This window comes from Sinocyclocheilus rhinocerous, unplaced genomic scaffold (assembly GCF_001515625.1).
Source record: "Sinocyclocheilus rhinocerous isolate Xijiao unplaced genomic scaffold, SAMN03320098_v1.1 scaffold113, whole genome shotgun sequence".
NCBI classification, from domain to species: domain Eukaryota; kingdom Metazoa; phylum Chordata; class Actinopteri; order Cypriniformes; family Cyprinidae; genus Sinocyclocheilus; species Sinocyclocheilus rhinocerous.
The window spans coordinates 2,957,349-2,973,999 of record NW_015646846.1 but is presented as its reverse complement, the minus strand read 5'-3'; the positions used below and the strand labels follow the sequence as shown (position 1 = coordinate 2,973,999).

The following is a 16,651-nucleotide window of genomic DNA, read 5'->3' as shown; positions in this document are numbered from 1 at the left end:
CCAGTTTGGACATTTTCACTTAGGGGTGTGCTCACTTTTGTGGCCAGCGGTTTAGATATTAATGGCTGTGTGTTGAGTTATTTTGAGGGGACAGCAAATTTACACTGTTATACAAGCTGTACACTCACTACTTTACATTGTAGCAAAGTGTCATTTCTTCAGTGTTGTCACATGAAAAGATATAATAAAATATTTACAAAAATGTGAGGGGTGTACTCACTTCTGTGAGATACTGTATATATATATATGAAATAAATATAATAATTAAAACAGTTTTCATTCTCAGGTTTTTGGACTCCATCCACTGCACATGACCAGCATCTGTGAGAATGATTATTCGGCACGATGCCACAGAAAGTGAAACCAAGCGACTGATAAAACTGTTGTGTCATTTGTCTTGGCTAGTTAGCACAGAATCTCGGATTAACATGCAAGTGATTGCTATCATCGCTGGACACTTTGTCGCATCGTGCCCGTGTGGGACATGGTGTAAGGCATTTTTACCTAAACAATGAGATGGCATTCATGATTATTTTTAACCAACCACTTGGAGCGACTCTGTTTGTGATATGTTTTCAGTGCCATACAAACACAGACACACACACACACACACACACACACACACACCAGCACTAATGGCTCCAGCCACTCCATGGCACTGCTGAAAACCCCCTGCTGTTGCTTTAGAACGCTGCTGTGTGTTTTGGCTCTGGTGGACGTGACCTCGGATCTGGCTCCTCTGTGTGCTGTGATTAAGTGTGACTCACTGCTGTGATCTCCATACAGAGGGACTGACTGGAAAGCAGTCTCAGCACAAGTTGACAGGAAGGGTTAGGACCACATCAGCTGTGCTGGGGCTCTTCTCGAAGAAGACACAGATGGCTACCACCCAGGACTGGCCACTAGGCAATCCTAAAGAAGTGTGCCATTGAAATATATATGAAATACAGTGCAATATCTTTAAAAACAGGCCCTTATTAGTTAGTCACAGCACCAATATTTCAGTTGTCTCAACTAGGTTGTTTACATAATTAAATAAATACCACGTTCTGTCATGAAAGTCTAGATGGCGCAGACTGATGGGTCCTTAACGTAAACTGATGATATTCTTAGCATTAAACGACTTGTCACAAGCTGATTGGTTCATGTCACATACGCAGCCAATGAGCTTGTTGCTTTACATTTAAATGGCTGATTAGCATTCTCTTAAGCAATACTCACAGCATCATATCGGCTTATGTATTGGCAGTTGCAAGTTCCTGTACTTGCTTGCAGCAGCAGCAGAAATAATCTACAAATACAGCAATAACCAACAGCAGCAGCAGCGTAGCAGATCTATTCCGCCAAGACCAAATACATTAACATTGTCATATCCATTACCATGCCTAAAATCTTCAGAGAGTTCTCATGATAGAATTGCCATTACACAAAAGCCAAAAGTAGTGAATAAAACAATAGCTGAAAATATTTAGTTTGTATTAAGTTGAAAACATATTTTCCTACCCACTATTAGAGTCATATTAAGATGTATAAAGTCTTAATTTAATAATAAAAATCTTAACATTAATATTTACATATATTTAATATAAATATTTAAATATATAAATATTGGTAGAGGGGTCTCTGCATCCTCTAGGCTTGGAAGTATCTGGTTGGGTTCTGGCATGATGGCTATGTTAGATGAGGATTCTGGCGGTAGAGCGGGCGATGGGCTGAGCTCGAGGACGAGAGCAGGCACTGGGCTGAGCTCGGGGATGAGAGAGGGCACTAGGCTGAGCTTGCTGGATGTGAGCGGGCACTGGACTGTGCTCAGGGACTAGAGCCATCACTGGGCTGTGCTCGGGGGCTGGAGCCATCATAAGAGTTAATTCATAAGTACGAGCGGGCTCTGATGAAGATTCCGTACCCAGAATGGGCTCGATCCAGAACTCTGAGACTAGAACAGACTCATTACTGAATTCTGGGGCTGAAGCAGACCCGTGATGGAAGTAGAGGAAATGATCGGATTCTGGGGCTGGAGCTGACACTGGAGTGGACTTGGTGGGTTTGAGAGCGCAGGCCTTGGGATGCTTGCTGCTCACGCTGACATCAGCGGTGGATCCACCACGTTGGATGCTAGTCTTTTCCACCTCAAGATGGATCTGGTGGCAGGCCTGATGGCTGAAGACATTGGTGTATTGGCAGGAATTGCAAAGCGGCATTACGTCACAAAAATGTGGACTCAGAGGAAGACCACAAAGGTTTAGGGTGTGATTTGGGACAGGGCCATTGCAGGAATTCCTCCACGTAGGTTTCATTTGCCCTGGCCATCTTGCAAGATGGAACACAAGGTCTCTTCCACTGAGTCCATCAGGATTCAACTTTAGGTACGGTCTGGTCTATATAACAGAATAACAGTAATAACAGAAGAGGTTGACACGATGGGAATGCGAATAACACTGTCTTTATTTACAAGCAGTTCCAGACAGCTGAGATTCAAGTAGGTGAGTAGGTACTTCAAAGTATAACATGAAACTTAACTGAATATTAAAGAGCCCTTATGTTTTACAGGTACTGGCTGGCGTGGCTGAAGACTGGGGCTGAAGACATGCTGTACACAGGTAAGTCTCCAAGGTAGATGGAGTAGATGGTTAAGTCTGTCTGTTTGAAACAACGTTGGTAAGCAGTTCTTAAGCAAGGGTGATATAACAGTCCTATAGTAGTGACGAGACCAAACAATGAATGAGTGTTTGGTGCTTGCTTATATAGGGAAACTGATGAGGTTGATGGCAAACGTGTGAAGATTGAGCTGAGTGTGAGGGTGATGGCCAGGGAGGATTATGGGAAATGTGGTGCTTTGTGGTGACAGGCCTGGTGAAAGGAGATTGTGACAATAAAGTCTTCAAGTATTCCTCAGTTAATTAAATATTCCTTTCAAATACAGTCAGTAATAAAAAACAGAAATAAATTGAGTGTTTTTTTTGTCAATAATGCCATTTAATTAATTTTAATGACATAATAGACAGTGCTGGATTTATATGGCTGCATCTAAGATGAAAACTATTAAAAATTGTTTATGTAAACTGAAATAAAGCTGAAAGTAAATAAAAATATTATTAATATTAGAAACTTAAATTATGAAAAAAATCCTGCCTTGGCAAATAAATGAAATAAAATAAGTTTAATTTGAAGAACTAAAATTGCTAAAATTAAAACTGAAATAAAAAAAATAAATTAATGCTAAATAGGAAGATTTTAGAAAACAAAAGCAAAAATGACAATAAAATAAATAAATACAATAATAAAAAATAAAATTAAATAAAATATTTTTTAAAAATCGAATTCAAAACATTAATAAATAATACTAAAATAACACTGCATGGCTGATTCCACAAAATGTCACATGCCAGTTTACAACCACTTATAATAAACTGACTTTGTTAACATTTATACCTTGCCAAGATAATTTAACCAAGAAGTGCATTTGACCATTCATGCATACAGGGCTGATTACAGAGCATGCATGTACGTAGGCATGGAAAGTAGCCACCTGTCAGTCAGACAAGACTTGTTGCATTAGTTTTCATGTTTTAAATCAAACAGAATTAAATTTGACTTGGGCTAGAGAGCAATTACATAGCAATCAATAGAATACCCTAGCAAACACATAGAAACCAATCAGAACACCTTAGCAATAGCAAAGCAACACTCTGGCAACCACCCACAACACCCTACTACTGTCATGGAGAGTATAAGCACCACTCAAATTGTCTTCAGTAAAATACAGTTCTTTCAAAGCATAGTTGAGAGAGGACAGGAAATGATGGGATCAAGATATGTCGCTTGCCACAGCTCAATATGTCGGAGGTCTAACCACAAGGCCGTGGCTCAGACAAAAGCTATTGTTAAATACGGTCCCTGGCCACTTAAATAAAGTCAGCGGAGTCATACTTCCAAATTTAACCAGAAAATCTATTGCAGGGGTCCAACAAATCACCTGAAAGGAAAGCGAGTGGCCCATACATAGTGATTAAACCAGCCTGAAATGATTAGCTTTTGTCAATACGTCGAAAACTCTCACTAATTTTGCTGAACCTGAAGTTGCAATTACAGTCACAAATGAGGATTTAATGACGCACATGACACACGATTCATAGCGGTATCTCATCAATGCCTCCGCCTCAGGCTCTGTATGTGCAGATAACACACCTGCAATCTAATGAGGCTTGTGAGAAATACTGAGATGGGAACTAGACAGTGAATCAGGGTTAGTCCTCTGAGACTGTCTCTGTTGTCTCAACACATACAAAGTGTTCCACTTTTTTGCCCTCGAATTGAAACTACAAGTTAAAAAAAGGCTGCCGTTATTGCACTCCCACATATAAATGTACTTGATAAAACGTACACCGAACACCATCAACTTTAATAACACAACAACTGATTCTACCACTTCTTCACCTGCTGCTGCCAAATTATCTCTTGGGATAAAGAACAAAAAAATGAACTGCCATTTTTTAAGAAGGAAGTAGGTCTTACGTCAACATCAGAGGCTTTTTAAAGAGGTCATGAACTGAGAAATCAAACATTCCCTTGATCTTTTGACATATAAGAGGTTGTTGTACAAAAACATCCTGTAAGTTTCAGAACACAAAACTTTCTCGTTAGTCTAAAAACAGCTTATATTGAAGCCAATCTGCCAAAACGACATGTTGTGGAATGTGCCACTTTATGATGTAATAATGTGGTTAAACTCAACCTCCACAGAAGATGATCAACGCCTGCTTCTACATCCCTGCCTGTTTAGCCCCACCCACCGATTCGCACAAGTAGAAGCTAAATAATAACGAGAGGCAAACGCAGGTCTACGCAGAAACAACATGATAAAGATATCTTGGCTTTGAAGACAAGACGCTGTGCAGTGCCAAGTTGTGGAAAAACAGTTTGCATTACCGTCCTTCTGATCCCAACATTAAGAAAGTGGATGAAGTTTATTTTTAATGAAGATCCAGACCACGTCAGTAAGAACTTTGTCATTTGTCCACTTCATTTTACCCCCGATTCATTTACAAACAAGTGCTGACTATATTGGATCTGACAGTAATGTTGCACCACACAAAACAGGACAGAAAATAGCCTATTACTTCTAAATTATTATGTTTTTTGGCGTAAAAATCTTGATAACATTATAAGGGGACCTCAGAGAACAGCACAAAATAATAAAAAAAAGGCAGTTCATGACCGCTTTAATAGCAGCGCTATGGAAAACACCGTTCAAAGGGATGTGAATGTTCTTCATTCAAATTAACTATCCATTATGCACATTTAAAATCCTTGAATATGCTGCACACCAAAACAAACAATAGGTTTCAGTTTTACAATATCTTGTCCAATCAAAGCAAGGCTTGATGGAGTGAAAATTGGAATGTTCCACATGAAAACTTTGGACTTCACTGAAAGTTTGCATGGATCCAGGTTATCCCTGAATGTTGTAATGAATTAAATCTATATGCCATTTTGTTAAAGGAATAATTCACCCAATTTGCTGAAGATATACTCACCCTCACGCCATCCAAGATGTAGATTGCTAGTTTTCTACTTCATCAGAACAGATTTGGAGAAGTTAAAACATCTTAATGATGGATTTGTTTATTACAAACACACATATTTTCACTTCACAAGATGTAAATTGATGGACTGGAGTCGTGTGGATTACTTGTGGATTACTGCGATGCTTTTATCAGCTGCTTGGACTTTCATTCTGACGGCACTCATTCACTGCAGAAGATCCATTGCTGAGCAAGTGATGTAATGCTAAATCAACATCAGAGGCTTTTTAAAGAGGTCATGAACTGAGAAATCAAACATTCCCTTGATCTTTTGACATATAAGAGGTTGTTGTACAAAAACATCCTGTAAGTTTCAGAACACAAAACTTTCTCGTTAGTCTAAAAACAGCTTATATTGAAGCCAATCTGCCAAAACGACATGTTGTGGAATGTGCCACTTTATGATGTAATAATGTGGTTAAACTCAACCTCCACAGAAGATGATCAACGCCTGCTTCTACATCCCTGCCTGTTTAGCCCCGCCCACCGATTCGCACAAGTAGAAGCTAAATAATAACGAGAGGCAAACGCAGGTCTACGCAGAAACAACATGATAAAGATATCTTGGCTTTGAAGACAAGACGCTGTGCAGTGCCAAGTTGTGGAAAAACAGTTTGCATTACCGTCCTTCTGATCCCAACATTAAGAAAGTGGATGAAGTTTATTTTTAATGAAGATCCAGACCACGTCAGTAAGAACTTTGTCATTTGTCCACTTCATTTTACCCCCGATTCATTTACAAACAAGTGCTGACTATATTGGATCTGACAGTAATGTTGCACCACACAAAACAGGACAGAAAATAGCCTATTACTTCTAAATTATTATGTTTTTTGGCGTAAAAATCTTGATAACATTATAAGGGGACCTCAGAGAACAGCACAAAATAATAAAAAAAAGGCAGTTCATGACCGCTTTAATAGCAGCGCTATGGAAAACACCGTTCAAAGGGATGTGAATGTTCTTCATTCAAATTAACTATCCATTATGCACATTTAAAATCCTTGAATATGCTGCACACCAAAACAAACAATAGGTTTCAGTTTTACAATATCTTGTCCAATCAAAGCAAGGCTTGATGGAGTGAAAATTGGAATGTTCCACATGAAAACTTTGGACTTCACTGAAAGTTTGCACGGATCCAGGTTATCCCTGAATGTTGTAATGAATTAAATCTATATGCCATTTTGTTAAAGGAATAATTCACCCAATTTGCTGAAGATATACTCACCCTCACGCCATCCAAGATGTAGATTGCTAGTTTTCTACTTCATCAGAACAGATTTGGAGAAGTTAAAACATCTTAATGATGGATTTGTTTATTACAAACACACATATTTTCACTTCACAAGATGTAAATTGATGGACTGGAGTCGTGTGGATTACTTGTGGATTACTGCGATGCTTTTATCAGCTGCTTGGACTTTCATTCTGACGGCACTCATTCACTGCAGAAGATCCATTGCTGAGCAAGTGATGTAATGCTAAATTTCTCCAAATCTGTTTAGATAAAAAAAAAACACTTATCGCCATCTTGGATGGAGTAAATTTTCAGCAAATTTAAATTTTTTGTGAGCTATTCCTTTAAGAGGCTGTCTCTTATCCCATGTTAATGCCAAGAGATGACTAAGTAAACCATTTGTAGGTTGATTTACAGAAGGATGTAAACACTGTTGCTTGGTGATGCTTTCAAAATAATCCTCTGCTTGATTGAGTTGCCCATCTGATGAACCTCTAGCTCAACCAATCACATGAGTTTGGGAGCAGGACTACCTGTTTGACTGAGCCATGTTTCACAGTTTAGTAGAAAAAAAAGTACTTATGCTTATGCGTTGAGCTTTGGCCAGCAGCACAATATAAAGTAAATGTTTTATTATTCTTCACATCATTTCAATAGTACGATAAATTTCCCTTTATTTTATTTCATTGCAGAGTGTACCAGGCTTACGCTGTAAATACATGCATTAAATTCTATCTATGAGAAGCTATTTTTTTTATATTTCAGAAAAAATGCACTCATGCATCTGTCTTCACAAGGTGCTCATTTAACAAATGAATGGCAGACTGAAGGAGTTCAATAAGGGAAATGTCAAAGAAACTGACATTTAACAGAGGTCAGGGCCCCCCGCTACTACATCTGTCACATCGTTGACACACACCTGTATGAAAATAAGAGATGTTGACCTCACTCAGAAAGAGACAGTGATTACTCTGTCAGCAGCACAAAGGAGGAAAGCCCCTGCAAGTGAACCCTAATGACATGATGGCACTGTAATGATAGCTTCCAGTTTTGGAGGGCAGAGATGCATACAAATAGCAGTCCATGTACGGTGAAATGCTTGACTTAAGATATTATCAAGCGTCCTCAAAACCAACATGAGAGAGGTTGTGATAACATCTAGAATCAGAAAGAAGGGTTTGGAAGTTTTGCTTACAACGTTTCACTGCACAGTATGATCTGTAATATCAACTTGTACAGGGACATCAGCTGAAAACAATGCATCTTCATATAATCTGGCACATTTACATCAATGTGAAGTTTTGAATGTGAAAAATGTATGTTTATCGTCCCTGACAAATAAATAAATACAAAAATGTCATGCCCACATTATCTCCTGATAAGTTGTGCCAAAAACCTGCCATTTGTAGAGAGGAGGGTTTGAAATATATCATGGAGATATTATATATATGCATAGGTGAAAAGTCAAAGGAACAGCTTATTTTTATTTAATTTTGTTAATTAATTAATTAATTTGTAAAACACATTATTTTGGAAAAAATAAAAATTAATAGGACTCTTTATGTAAATATGTAAGTAATTATATTTATAATATTTATAATAAATACATATAATTATAAAGAATCAGCAAAAAACACATTGAATTAAATGTGAAATTTTAAAGCAGAAAGCCTGAAATAATATTTTCTTGTAAAACATACTCCAATAATATAATAAACCGTTTATAAGTTTCATTATTTCAATTAATTACACCTACTTTTGATTATTAACACGATTTAACCATTAAAACTGAAAATTTGAATGGACAAATTAAAACAGAAAGAAAAAAAATTCATGGAAAAATGAGAGTGTACACTTTTTGCCAGCACTTAATATATTAAGGATGAAAAAGCTGCTTAATTGCATTCATTTGATTGCTTTTTATCTATTATAATCCACACTTTAATTTTTAAGATGCAGAAAATGATTGTGCTTCTCTTTTTAACTAAACTGTTTTATTTTAGACAGACAGGTTTTTATCAATGGTCAGATTTTGGGCATGCATTCAAGTTTACTCAACAAAGCAATCAAAAATCCATCTGGATCCTTCTAAAATCCAGGAAGGAAGCATGCTAAAGCCCTTAGACCACAATGAGGCCTACCTGCCAGACTAGCTCATTTGAAAATCTTTTGGTTAAACCACAATAAGATGACCTCCCGATTAATCATTTGACAGGCTGATCAAATTCAGCAGGGACTAGACCAGCTGCCCACATTCAAATGCTCCAGAAAGCCTCCAAAGACATTCATTATTCACTTTGACATAAGATGACAAACAACTGATGGAGCCGGCATGCTGATGAGGTGTCTGGCAGAAATCGTGTGACAAGTGCACAGGCAGAGAGATAAGGTAAATCACAGGCTAGGAGGAAGTGAGGCATGTCATCTCTGACTGGCCAGGCTTTATTGTGCTTGCCAGCCTGGATGATTGTGAGGTGCTCTTGTTTTCATATGTTAATTCCCCTCTGAAAACACTGTTTGTTGTGCACACAGTGGTGGGATTTTGTCATATGATGCATGCTTTATTTTCTGTGCAAAACTAATTGCTAAAACTGTTTGGTCAGTCCTGTGATGTACAGAGCAGAATTAACATCAAGCCCTGATTATATACTGTAATTTTCTTTGGTAACTACATTACTTTATCATATTGTGTTGCATTTAAACAACATCACTTGTTGTTCTACTGCAACAAAAACAAAATAAACCAGCAAACTGTAATAAAATTTTTTTTACCGTTTAATTTATTCATGCTGCAGTGCATGGTGGGAAACTAAATGGCCAGTACAATACTGGAGTAGCCTCTAGATCAGGTCTGTAGTAGAGTATTTGCTCATTTGCTTTAAAATGTAAACCATAACATTACGATTTGAAAGGTCCAAAAACATTTAAGTAATTTCAACAGCACACCAAATTAATATCTTCTGACATAAAAGGATGCCATTCATTCAAGTGCTCAACGGAACCAGACACATTTTTAATTTCACAACTTCATTCCTTCATGCTTTTTTACTCATCATATAACTATCCAATCGTGAAAAGACTATTCCAAGATACAAATGAGACAGATTGCAATGCGATCACTCAAATGTTCACCACTAATTGCTAAATTGGTGAAAGACTGCTCATAGGAAATTGCACTGAAAAATTACTGTAAAAATGACTGTGAAAGGACGTCAGCTAGTTGGCCAAAAATACTGTAAATTCACATTAAAACCTTTTGGTGGTTGGGGGGTGGGGGGGGGGTTATAAAGAGCAGGGTTATAGTTACCGTTGTTATGATTTTCTCTGATCAGCAGAAATATAGTTATTTGTTTCTTAGGGATTGGTGTAGGCAGAACATAGTCTAAGGCAACATGCAATTACATAAGTCAGTACATACCATCTTATATCTGAATGAGTAATTCAAACAGCGGATAAAAAGGCACAGTGGGAAACTGAGTTTAAAGCAGTAATGGCTCCCTACCAACAAGTATAACAATACTCAAATTGCTGAAATTGCTTGTTCAAGGCTTTGCTAAGGGAGACACCAATTAAATAAAACTCAAATTGAAAAAGGAGAAAGCCCTTATCTTAAGCTTCAGAAACAGAAGGTCCCAGGTTTTCTAATTGAAATGAGTAATGCAGCCAATGCCAGGGTAGTTGCATATGTAATTCGGCCTCAAAATGAAGAGCCTTTTTGCTCGGTATTCTAAGTCAGTTGGTGCTTGTCAATTGATTACATCATCTACAAAAAGCTGATGCTCAATCTCCTTGCTATTTTCAAAGCCTCTTTTATCTTTGAGAGCACAGTGCTGGATGGGCAAAAAAGAGTGCCTTTGTTTTCCCAGCCGCACATGTCTTTTTCAATATTCGAAGGAAACCATGTGAGTTCTTCGCTGTAGCGCACCTCATGATTCTCACTTTCTCTTTGAAATAAATTGTTTTACCGCTCTGCTTGATGTGAAGCCCAAATGAACATAGTCAATTTGTTCCCGCTGGTCTGTATATTGCTGAAAATGGACCACGCTGAATGGCATGATTTGTCGGAAGCTGTGGCAGTAAATGCTGTCATTACTTTAAAACGTTTGATTTGCAAGGTCTTGAGGAATTGCGCTCACTCATCGGCTCTTACCTTTTCCGTTGACTGCGATGTCCCGAAGAAAATGGGGATGAAAGCGAGCCAGATGATGCAAGTGGTGTACATGGTGAAGCCGATGGGCTTGGCCTCGTTGAAGGTCTCGGGGACCCCACGCGTCTTGATGGCGTACACCGTGCACGTCACCATCAGCAACATGCTGTATCCCAGGAGGCAGATGAGCGACAAGTCTGATATGTCACACTTTAGGACTCCACACGCCATCTCGGGATCTGCCGTGCGCTGGTCCTCATAGTCAATGAGAGCTTGGGAAGGGTCCACTGCGAACCAGATGCACACCCCTAGGAGCTGAACGGAAATCAAGCTGAAGGTAATTACCAACTGCGAAGCCGGACTGATAAAGCGTGGCGCGCTCACTGTCATTTTTCCCTGCTCGAAAATCCGATAAATCCGATTGGTTTTGGTGAGCAGCGCCGCATAGCTGATGCTCATTCCGAGCCCGAGGAAAATTCGCCTCAGTGAACAGATCCCTACATCTGGGGTCGAGATCATCAGGAAGGTGGTGGCGTAACACAAAAAGATTCCCGTAAGCAGGACGTAGCTGAGCTCACGTCCGGATGCCTTAACAATCGGCGTGTCATTGTACCGAATGAAGGTGACCACAACAAAAAGAGTGGCCATGATGCCGAGAATAGCGATGAGGACCGGTATGACTGCCCAGGGTGAGCTCCACTCCAGCTTCACAATCGGAATGGGCTGGCAGCCTGTGTGATTCTTGTTAGGTCTTAAATCAAAGCGGCACATCTTGCAGGTGTAGAGGTCGTGCTGATACTGGTAACCATCGCAGCGCTCGCAGTGCCAGCAGCAGGAAATGCCCTTAACGATCTTCTTACGCCATCCAGGTTTGCAGGGCTGACTGCAGATGGAAGTCGGCACCTGCTTCCCTCCACCTGGCCACTGCATCGCCCGCATCTGAATCGCAAAAACAAACAGTATTTACCATTTATCTCGGCTAAAGATGAAACAATGTTTAACATCTCAAATGAGTGTTTTCATTTCCTCATCCATTGACTCATTAAATTAAATCTTGGGTATCTCAAAGGAGCAATTTTAAGCAGTTTTCCTCAAGGCTATACTTCAATCCATTTTCATAAGCGATGTGTGCGTCAAGTTCACCAAAAAGTGAAAACTCTGTCATTGTTTGCTCACTCTCACATCGCTCCAAACCCATATGCTGCTTGTTTTTCTGTGGAACACTAGAGAAGGTTTTTTTTTTTTTTTTGATAAATTATTGTGCAGCTCTTGTTATAAAATAAAAAATAAAAAAAAGTGATCAGAAACTGTAAAGCTCCAAAAAAAAAAGTGGTCTATTTGACTTATGTGCAATAATCTAAAGAAATATGCTTGAGGAAAAGATCAAAATTAAGTTTTTATTATACTAATAATACTAGTACTAACATCACATATGGTAAATCGTTACTGGTTCTCACTTGTGTACAATGTGACATGCTAGTTTTAAATTCTGGCCTCGAACTTCAGATTATAATGACATTAATTTTGGTCTGTCACACAAAGCAATTCAGAAGACTTACAATTCACACACACACACACACACACACACTTTTATAGTGCATTTTTTTAATTTTGGAGCTTTAAAGATATAGTCACTGTTTACTGTTGTTGGGAATAACGTATAAAGATTATTTGACTATTATTTTTGTGTTGGACAAAAATAATAACAAAATACAGGTTTGGAATGGTATGAAGGTGAATAAACAAGACACAATTTTTTTTCCTTTCTTTTTTTTGTGATCCCAAATATACTTACATTTAGGTAAAGTTGGTCAGTCCAGTGGCCGATGGTCTTGTATTCTGCTGTTTTGTTCTTAATCTGGTACTGGTAGATATCGTAACGGCCTGGGGCATCTCCATTCTCATTGAACTGCACCGGATTGCCAGCAATGCCTGAAGATGTGAGCAGAGAAATCTGATTAAAGGATGCAAAAAGTGTTACACCATATAGCTTCACAGTAATGAGCAACCGCTCATGCACGGACATATCCAGGTCAGCATCCAAAATCTGTGAACGAAAGTCACCTAAGATTGATGGTGAACTGGAAACTGCAATATGTTATGCTGGACTAAATGTGCTAGCAGTAAATTTAATAGAAATTTTGCTAAATGTATTGCTTTAGAGGTTACCTAATGCTATATCTACGCTATAGTAAATAAAAATGAGCTTTTCAAAACCACTTATTTGTAATATAACTATAAGCATTGTATCTAAAGGAGAAAAAAGAACCTCATTTAAACCTGAAAAACCTAAAACCTAAAAAAAAACTGCATTACCACTGCTTAGTATAAAATGCATGGGCATATATATATAGCTCCGTACAAACAAGTCGGAATTCCCTTTGCAGATATCTAACCTCGAGTACACTGAGTGCAATTTCTATTTTGCGAGAGCAATAGCTTATGGAAGGAGGCAGGCGAAGTGGACAGGATAACAATGGTGCTGCATCCCATGATGTATTTTAGATTAGGTGCCTTATTCTGTGGAAAACCTTGCTGTCTCAGGCTTTAAAATTTTGGTTAAGCTATCTGTATTCCAAGCATCTGACTGTGTCCAACTTAATTCCCTGGACCCTGCACAACCGAGTCTACCCAAACAATAGCACAAGAAATTGTGTTTTCACTACTTGTGTTTGGGTTATAACTATTCTGAGGCACAATCCACATGAAATTCTCACTGAATTCTACGGGTGATTATCAGCAATAGTGGATTTCTGTTGATGAATATCCATTCTTCTTTGTGCAGGCTTGGAAGCTGCGAGAGGTTTATTTCAAACTCTGATGAGTCAACCGCTCTGGATTAAGGAATTAAGATTTTTTTTACAGACATGCTTAGTGGCGGTGCAGTTTACCATATAATGCAGACAGATGTAAAGGATTATGAGAATTTTATAAGGACAAAATATTCATCAAATCAAGAGGGTGCACATATGAAGTGATTGAGATTCCCCAAGTAAGCACTCAGTTACTGACTCACTCAGGCATATGACCTTACCATACAGTGTGAATGTATTATCAGCGGAGCTCAAACTTGAGCCTAAATTAGGGATGCACCGATACCACTTTTTCCAGTACTCGCCCGATACGATACTTTTATTTTTGGTACTTGCCGATACCGAGTACCGATACCAATATTTTCATTGCATTTGTAAATTTTTTAAATATTGGGTACAGAAACCAAAAGAGTATGTATAATGTTAGTTGGTTAACTTCATTTGAACTATAGTGTCCTATACCCACTAGTAAAAAAATATAAAAAATTATATCTGGTCTCTGAATAATTTTTGGTTTGACTGTATATCCTTCTGTTATTTTCACACTTAATTATGCCCATTAAAATGTATTTTACAAGTTTTTGTTACTTTCACTGTTAATTTTTTTTCTCTCTACATCATCTTTAATTTAATAGCATTAGAGCTGCTCCGGCTTAGTACTGTAATCACGCGATTTGCTGTAAAAATGCAGGGAACCACTCGCTATAAATCTCCTAACTGTGATATTTTCATAAATAGAAGTCGCGTTTTTTTCACCTGAAACGTGCAGCGATTTATTTTCCAAAGCCACTCATATAATGCAGACACACGCTCACATCAGCTATACAGGCATTAATACTGAATGTTTTATATTCATTGCATACATATACTTCGTAGACATCTTTAATCTCTAATAACTCCATTCTGCTGCCTGTTGTCGGTGTTTCTTTGTCTGAATATGGCACTTATCACATGCTGTGTGGTATCGGCGTTTGGTATCGGGGCATTTTAACGAGTATCACCAGTATTGGTATCGGTGCATCCCTAGCCTAAATACTAAATGTCAGTGCACGACTTGTCCTACACATTTGTGCTATGGACATGAGTGATGGCTCAAATATTGTGGAGTGTTGAGGAGCAGTGTGCTATTATGTTTCTAATCACACAAATCAAAGATTTTCACCTCAAAAACAATAAATCAGGTGTCAAAAATCCCAAAGACTTAGACTGAATGTGGGACTTAAGTCACACTTATTGACTGGGTGGGCTATTTTCCCTTGAGCTAGTAAGAAATCACCCCAAACACCTTAGGAACCACCTAGTAACCAACCAACAGTACAGTACAGTACAGTACATAGCAATGCCCTAGCAACCGCCTCAAACACCCCAGCAACAGCATGTTGCTAAAACATTCATAAAGTTCAGATGTCTGACCAATTCGTTTCTCGTTCACATCAGATTTGAATTTCTTATTGATTTAAGCAAATTGCATGTGTTTTGCCACATGCGTGCAAAAGAGTAAGTACAACTGTCTACGGTTTGCACATTGTTGATCAAAACTGATGAGTTGATTTTCAGTGAAATTGTCAACCTCTTTACAATTTCGAAACATTCTTTCATCGTGTGAGCCATTACATGCAAAATGATCCATTCAGTTATCACAAATTGTCAGACATGCGTGTATATTCCATAAATATCAGACAGGGAATTTTTTTTGTAATGTCTGCGAATGTTGGCGTATGGCTTGCCATTGGATTGCAAAAAGTTGGAAACTTTTCTGTAAATTTCCGGAAATGTAACAGATTTTTTCAGCCCCTTTGCAACCCTACTTGGCATTTTAATGAAAAAGGAATCACAATCTTGCCCTGTCAATCAGGTTTAGAAGCATTTATATGGAGCTTGTCCATCACTACCATTTTTAAACAAGGAGGAACATCACAACATTAAACTGCAGCAGCTACTGCAGTACTGTACAGTATAAATACATTTGTATTTGTATAGTACATTTATCTGTAGAAATGTGTTACATGTAAACTGAAAATTCACAGTTGCTTGTTGTGGAAGAGCAATAGAAAGATATGTAAGAATGTGTGGTGGTGTAAGGGGAAGACAATAGAGTGTGCAAAAATGAATAAGCAATGGTGAATTTTCAGTTTACATGAACATGAACACATTTCTACAAAAATGTATGTACAGTATATGTGTACTACAGTATTGACATTTTCCAGTATATTTTTATAAATTGTTGAAATATGTATCTAAAATGCTCAGTGTGATAACACAGACAAAAACTGACATTCTTGTATAGTATAGAAATAGGTGTCAACAATTTTTTTTGCATATATCAAATATGAAATGAAATTGCATATAACAAAATTAAATGAGCATATTACACTAAATTAAATTAAATGAAATTTGAATATAACAAATTTTTCCATGGTGAAAAAAACCATCTAAACATTTTTTCCAGTGTAGCTTACATGATGACAAAAACACTTTTTATTTTGGTGGCATTGGCCAATTCACTGGCAAAATATCTAGGTTGTGAAGCATGAATTAAAGGGGTCATATGACGTTGCTAAAACAGAACATTATTTTGTGTATTTGGTGTAATGAAATGTGTTTATGCGATTTAAGGTTAAAAAAACACATTATTTTCCACATACTGTATATTATTGTTTCTCCTCTATGCCCCGCCTTTCTAAAACGCATCGATTTTTACAAAGCTCATCGTTCTGAAAAGCGAGGTGTGCTCTGATTGGCCAGCTATCTAGTGCGTTGTGACTGGCTGAATTTCTCAAGCGTGTGACGGAAATGTTACGCCCCTCACCATACTGTGATGCCGTGTCCGGCCGGAGCGACGAGACATAAACATTAAAACCCATTA

The 16,651-nt window shown here is 38.1% G+C and overlaps 1 protein-coding gene across 2 annotated transcripts in view; it reads right to left on the bottom strand.

The window, feature by feature from the left end:
• Window positions 1-16,651, bottom strand: part of LOC107708172 (metabotropic glutamate receptor 4-like) — a 127,721-nt gene that overhangs the window by 12,355 nt on the left and 98,715 nt on the right. For both annotated transcript variants that reach the window (XM_016512342.1, XM_016512343.1), the window contains exons 7-8: window positions 12,768-12,904; window positions 10,976-11,911 (exon numbers count right to left, since the gene is read on the bottom strand). In XM_016512342.1, coding sequence (XP_016367828.1) covers window positions 10,976-11,911; window positions 12,768-12,904 — 1,073 coding nt within the window. The remainder of the gene's footprint in view (window positions 1-10,975; window positions 11,912-12,767; window positions 12,905-16,651) is intronic.